This window comes from Camellia sinensis, chromosome 15 (genome assembly GCF_055761805.1).
Source record: "Camellia sinensis isolate YWXY chromosome 15, ASM5576180v1, whole genome shotgun sequence".
Classification (NCBI taxonomy): domain Eukaryota; kingdom Viridiplantae; phylum Streptophyta; class Magnoliopsida; order Ericales; family Theaceae; genus Camellia; species Camellia sinensis.
The window spans coordinates 16,553,992-16,561,563 of record NC_138975.1 but is presented as its reverse complement, the minus strand read 5'-3'; the positions used below and the strand labels follow the sequence as shown (position 1 = coordinate 16,561,563).

General features: G+C 34.8%; 1 protein-coding gene across 1 annotated transcript; it reads right to left on the bottom strand.

Moving 5' to 3' along the window:
- Positions 1 to 217: 217 nt before the first annotated feature.
- On the bottom strand, positions 218 to 859 carry LOC145812823 (uncharacterized). The gene has a single exon (XM_082908048.1). The coding sequence runs from the start codon at positions 857 to 859 to the stop codon at positions 218 to 220; it is 642 nt and encodes a 213-aa protein (XP_082764174.1).
- Between the last annotated feature and the right edge of the window lie 6,713 nt (positions 860 to 7,572).

Genomic DNA, 7,572 nt, shown 5'->3' with positions numbered 1-7,572 from the left:
TCTGGAGGGATACTACTAAGGCATCGTTGTGTGGATGCTACACCATCTCTAGATCATCTTCTGTAAAGGACACCACTGGTCCCTGGCGTTCGTCTGTCCTAAGTCTTTTCTTGAAGACCTGGAAAACATGCTACAAGTGTTTTACCCTCTGGGTCTTCCTACGGATTTCGTTCTCATTGACCTTCGAGTGAATCACATTGATCACTCGAGGGCCGCCTCACTGCGATTGCGGTGCTGGAGGTGGCGGTGCTGCTGGTGCATGAGGCAGTCTTGCTTGCTCTTCTCTTGTCCTGGTCTCGTCTACTAAGTCCCTTAGATGACCTTGTCTTACCAGGTCTTCTAGATGTGCTTTTAGGGCTCTACACCCTTGAGTCAGATGCCCATTCTCATTATGGTAGGCGCAGTGCTTTCCCAGGCTTCGTCCCATAAACTCGCCAGGAGCCTTCTCTGGTGCCCTATAATATGGTTGGTTTCTGATCCTCTCTAGGACTTTGTAGATCGGAATCCAAAATACAGTAGTGACTGCTTGAGTGGCCCTCAGGCCTGTTTCTTGCTTGTTGTATCCTCCATCACCTTGGCTTCGCTTTGTCGAGCCGTTTTTCTTCTCTTGTTTTGACATCTTTGTTCCCGGCGTATCCTCCTCGGCCCTGGCATATTTTTCTATCCTGGCCATAAGTTCCTTCTTTTTTTTTGGCAATGTTTTCGCCAATGACTTTCGAAGTAGGCAGTCATCCTTCAAGCTGTTCTTAAAAGATACGACCACCACCTCCTGGTTATATCTTGGTATTCGGTTGAATACCTCGTAATATCTTTTAGCATAGGCTCTAAGGCTTTCGTCCTCGCCAATTCTTAGAGCCATCAGAGCGTCCACCCTTAATGGCTGTAGTTTGTTTGTCACGAACATGGCCACAAACATCTTGGCCAGGCCTTCCCAGGTTTTCACAATTCCTTTCGGCAACTTGTGAAACCAATCTGATGCAATTTCCCCGAAGGATGAGGAGAACACCTTGCAGAGCACAGCTCGTTCCCAGTGTACAATGCCATTGAGTTCAGGTACAACCCGACGTGAAAGTTAGGGTCTGACTTGCCGTCGTATATCTGTAACCTCGACATATTAAACCTTTTCGAGGCTTCAAATTTCTCTAACTCCACTGAGAATAGTGTTTTCGGCTTGGCCGGAGAGGTTACCTCGGCATCTTGTTGCTTCCTCTGGAAGTAACCCCTCAAATCCTCCTTGGTCCGTTCAGGAGCTCGGCTATCAACGGATTTCAGCCTTTTTGGTATGCTGCTCCCAGTATCATTGTGAGTTCGTTTGGACCTTTCTCTGTTGGTTGCATCGAAACACAACTCCTTCCCCTGAACATGCCGATGTTCTTTGGGGTCAGCTTCCTTGGTGCGATGCGTCCTCCGTGAATCTCCCTTTCTTGATTCTCCTCGCCCGACCTCCCTTGAAGGCTGGTGAGAATGTTTCTCGGCTCTATCGTGTTGAGGAGCTGCAGGAATTGTCCTTTACCCCCCTGGTTGGGCATCTTTTTTGACCGCTGGAATCGGCGTATCTTGTAACGAAAACGGTGGTTGCATAACGTTGTTTTGCATCATGAAATTGACGACCAATTATAGGTCCTCCAATTTGTTTGCCAGTTCCTTCATCTCGTCGTCCTTCCGCAGGCATCCATCTTTCCATACCTGGAGGTCGTCTTCGTTATAATACCCCCCTCGGTCTGATTTCTTTGGTACGTCGCCCTGCTGGCCGACGTCTTTCTCTCCGTGATTCTTATCACGAGTCTCTTTGTTGTAGTTGTCTTCTTCAACATCAAGGTCAATAGGTTTCCCACTTCCAGTAGGAGTGTCGTTCCCAACCTTCTCTTTCTGTCCATTACTGGCCATCTATTCTCTTTTCTTTCCCACAGACGACGCCAAATTGTGTGAGTAGATTTCTGACCACACTTTCAAATTAGTATTCAACCAGAGAGCACTGGCAGAATAGATGACGCCTGAATGACCTGTAACAGAAAGAAGAGATTCCGGCGGTGGTTCGTCCACCCGGGGGCACTCCGACGGTCAAGTCAGTTACCTCTCAAAGATAGCAAAAGTGTTTGACTCACTATTCAGAGTATAAAATGTGTACCTTAGACCCATGTGGGTGTCTTTCTTTTATAGTCAACACAAACCTAGTCCCAACAGAAGCCTTGTTTCAATAGACTCTGGATTACTGCTAATCTTGGACTCCCAGTAGGATTAGGATAAACTCTCTAAGAATCTTATTTTTACCAAAACTGAAGTCTTCTCCTATTCTAGGACTCTTATCCCTTATCCACTTATCCCGCATTCCGGTATTCTCGCAGATAATCTCGGCCTAACCGAGATGATCTCGGCATCATAACTAGGACACGTAGCACCTCGGCTATCACTTTGATGATACTTTAGCCACGTGTTGTCACTATCTCTTTTTTATTGACATTTTATTTTTCTTACTTATATAAATGCTTTATTATTGCGTCGAGCAAAATCTTTTAAACAAATTAAAGTAATGAGATGAGATTATAGAATTCTTTGAATCACTCAAATTGAGATTCGGAAAAAAACTACATTTCATTGGTTTCATGTTCCAAAACTAGAGATGTATGCATCATGTGAAATTGTCAGTACTATATTTGTTTAATAGATTCATTACACATGATAAACTAAATATGATATAGAAATGTAATTATTGTAACATATTGCAAATATCATTTCAGTGGTGAAATTTGAAGTTCCATCAAAATTCAACAAATGACAAATTATATCGATAGTCTTTAATTTTTATTCATTGTGTCATTTGGACTAATTGATAACGCTATTAGAATTTTTTACGAAAAATAATTATTGAGTTAGTTGAGATTAACTCATTGAATTGAATAATTTTATTATTTTACGTGTAAAAGCATGACATGTTTTGTTTATGTGCATATTTTTTATTAAAAAAATTGATAATTGTAATCAATTAAATCAAATTAAAATAAATTCATAAATTTAAAATCAAAATCGAACTAATAAAAATTATATAAATTAAAATGACATAAAAACCAAAGTTGAGAGACTGTTGGCATTATTTGCCTATCAACAAATCTAATAAACAAATAACAAACGTTTGTCTTGAAGTACAGTAGATTTACATACAAACAATAAAAATGAAAATAATTTAAAATATATTCTCAAGTCATTAATTCAAACTTAAAAATAAATTAATTAAAATTACAAAGATCAAAATGATGGAAGAACTAAAGTTGAGAGACTACTGACGTAATTTACTCTTAAACAAATCTAATAAATATATAAGAAAGTTTAACAAATTTACATACCAACAATAAAAATGAAAAAGACTTACAACATATTCCCAAGCGTTTCCTTGAGATCTTCAGCTTACTTTTTGTCCCTTCTCCAATGCTCATTTCCCATCTCCCAAACATATCTCCCCAATACACTAGTAGCAGTATTTATCTCTCAGATTGTATCTAGATTATAAATTTAAGTAAGAATTTAAAAAGAAAAAAATGAAGAAAGAAATATCTACTCAAATTTATAATTCAAATACAATCTAACAGTACTCATCAAACTAAACACTAGATATGGAGAGAGATTGAATAAATTTTTGAAGGAAGGATTGAAGCAATTACATAGATCTTGATGATAATTGAATTTGGGAGATGTGATATTATACTATGGCCCCGTTTGGTAGAGTTGTGGGAAAGTGATTATATTATAACTTATAACCTAACAGCTTATAGCTTATAACTGTGAATATAAGCTGATTTTTTACTTATAAATTAAGTTTTTCTTCCCCCACTCAAAGAATAAGTTGATTTTTGACTTACAAAAAGTTATAAGCTGTATTATTAAGCTAAACCAAACATATCAAAATAACTTAAATTAAACTAAAAGATGAAATAAGTTAGAAATAAACCCTACCAAACAGGACTTATATGTTTACCCATTTGGCTAATAAAAGTGGACTCATGTTGGATGGTTTAATAGATAACAACTTCAAATTGAACTCGTGTTCTCTCTCTGTGTGTGTATAGTAGTATAATATAAAGTAAAGATAATAATAACAAATAAGAATTATAATTCGTATACTTAATACAATTCACACGTGACACCAAACCTCTTCATTGCAAATTTGATTTAGAATCGGGCATCTTAGTATAATAATATGTATATGAAAATTACGAATGTCGTTTTTATTTTATTTTTTTACCAAATAAACAATTTATTTGATTGCCAAAATGGGGCCTTAATTGTAAATCTATTTAACGTAATTTTCATAGAGATATGTTATATGTCGCTTTTAATTTTTTAATTTTTATTACTGTTTTGTATCACCACCTATATTACTGTTTTTGTTTGAAAACTATCATCTAAAAAATAATAAAAACAAATAATATAGTATCATATAAAACAAGAAAGAAAACAAGTGATACATGAGTTGGATTTGTTTGGTTTATTAAATTGTCACATATATTTTTCTGGTGCCACGATAACTTTAAAAGTTGTAATGAAGATAAACAAAATATGACTATTTTGTTCATACGTATTTAAGAATTTTAAATAAATTAAAAAAGTTATAAATTCTAACTCAAATAAATTATAATTTAAAATTACAATCGAACATTATTAGTGACTTTTTTTAAAATAAATTAATAAATAAGTTATATTAATTGACTTATAAATAAATAAATAATACCAAACAAAATCATTTTCATTTTTCAATTATTTTTGTTTTAATTGTTATTTAATTGGGTGCTTAAAGCTAATTACCAATACAAAATACTGACTCGGATCGGTTTTTACTAAAAAGTTGGGCCGCCATACATGGCCGACAGAACCGCATCGGAATATTCCGATTCCGATTCCGATTCCGATTCCGATTCCAATTCCATGCGAAAAAAGTGCATTTCACAACTGAGAGAATTTAATTCCTCATACCCCGAATATTCCCTCATATTCCCCACTTTCCCTCCCGCCTCAAGGGTCACCAGTGTTTGGGAGGAAGGGGTCATATTATCTTTAAAAAAAAAAATCAAAAAATTAATATAATATATTATTTTTTTTTTACATTTTTTATAAAAAAATTAAAAAATTATTAAAATTAATTAACTTTCAATGAATTTAATGGCTGGTTTGTCATGTTATAAAAAAGATAAAAAGTCAAAAAGTTATTAAAAAAGTCAAAAAATTATTACTATTCACAAAAAAAAAATAAATAAATAAATTTACACAAAAAAATACAAACTAACTTTTTATGACATGACAATTAGAGGTGCAACTCGGGCGGGCTCAACCCGAGCAACTCGAGCCCAGCTCGAGTTTTTTTAGGACTTGGGCAACTATATCTTGTAATCTGGACGGGCTTGGGCAGATTTTTGATACCCGAATTGCAATTCGGGCCGGGCTTGGGCAGAACCAATGGCCAACCCGAGCAACCCGAACCCGAATTGAATTTAATATATTATATAAATTATATAATATATAATATATAATATATATATATAATTTAATAAATTATATAATATATATAAATTAAGTAAAAGAGTTAGTCTTAATTTTTATTTTTTATTTTTTTTTGGTTAGTCTTCTACCATTAGATTAGCATCTTTTATGTCTACCCTTAGATCTACCTACAGGTTTCTGGACTCGGGCAATTCGGGCTAACCCGAGTTCAAAATACAAAGCTTGGGCCGGGCTTGGGCAGCAATGCTCGGGTTCATGGTCGGGCTTGGACGGGCTTGGGCACTGCCAAATACAATTCGGGTCGGGCTTAGGCAGACCCCCAACCCGACCGAACCCGCCCGAGTTGCACCCCTAATGCTAATGGTACAGTCTGAAGTGATGTTTGCTCAAAAGAAAAAAAAAAAAGTCTCAAATGATGGTACAAATTACACAGGTGGTGCACAACACAGGACGGTACTATTAGGCCAGTGGGGGCCTATCACGAGTTTCGTTTTGATAATCTGAACTATCAATATGTAGAACTCGTTGAGTACTATATGCCTCACGTTGATCGGATATCGATAACTATATGATCAAATCAGTTTTGTATAAAAAAAAAATGAACGTTCAACAAATTAACAGTTGACAAAAAACTAATTCGACCAGATAGATATCGATATTCGATCAACGTGATTTTTTACAAACATGTAATACTCGACGACTTCTACATATTGAACGGTTCCGATTATCAAAACGGGACCTGTGGTGCGCCCCATAGGCCGAACAACACCGTCCTGTGTTGTGCTCGGACTGGAGGCACCGTCCAGTTCTGAAGTATGCAACATATGGTACTGACTTCATGGTACAAGGGATGTCAGTACGCATTTATATATTTAGGGGTAATATGGTAATTTTATTATTTTATACAATATTTTAATACACATTTTTTCATAAAAAGTTAAAAAGTTATCCCAAACAATCATATTTTTTTCCTCTATTTTTTTATTCAAAAGGTCAAAAAGTGCACTTATTTAGTTCATTTCAAACAACCCTTAAGTTACGAAATACCATTCAATCAGCACTATTAAGATTTATTTTGAAGGACTTTTTAAATTTGGTCAGATACTTATTGGGGGTATTTGTTTCAGCTTTTCAGAGCTAACTTATGCCTTTTGGCTTTTGGCTTTGAAAAAGTTATTTTGGACTGTTTGGTTAAACTTATTTCAAACAGCTTCTGATTCTAACAGCTTATTTTAACTCAAAAAAGCTGATTCTGAGAAGCTGCTCACCCCTTGCTTCTGATTATCAGCTTCTGCTGTGAACATGTTAATTTATGGTTATACTTTTAAATTTTTTTATTTTTTATTTTTTTTAAAATAGAAAAAGACCTAAATGGACTATAGATTATTATTATTTTTTTTTTATGAGAAATGTAGACAAACAAAAAATAAAAATTATTTGAAAAAGTTATTTCATAGCTTATTTAACAAACACTACTCAGCAACTTAAATCCATAATCCAACAGCTACACCAAACAGATTAACAACTTCTGATTAAAGTCATAATCTATAATCTGTAATCTGTTAAGCTATAATCTATAAACTGTTTTAACAGCTACACCAAACGGGACCATTATAGTTAGCATTATCATATTTTAATATTTTAACGAGCTAATTATTACAATAATAATTTTAATAATTTTTTTTTTAAATTGGTTACATTTGAAGAGCGGTCTTTAAACATTTTGTGTGTATAAATACATAAAATAAAAAATGAATTAGGCAAAATAAAGAATATACAATATTTTTTAATATTTTACTTAGCAAAAAATGAAGAGTATGGTTAGAATTGTTTTTTAAGGCACCTATATTTTCATGTTTTCAACACATAATCATGATCTCACTCCTTTTACCAATCATAACCTCCCTAGAATCTCCTGACCGTGTCTTACGAGCACCGAATAACCTCTCCCCCATCATCACTACCCCCCTCACCCTCCGATTCCTTGACCACTCCTCAGAGTCATCAAATCAAACGGTGTAAAACATAAGAGCCCACACTATCAAGCTATCCACGAAAATAATGGGATATATGTAGACATGT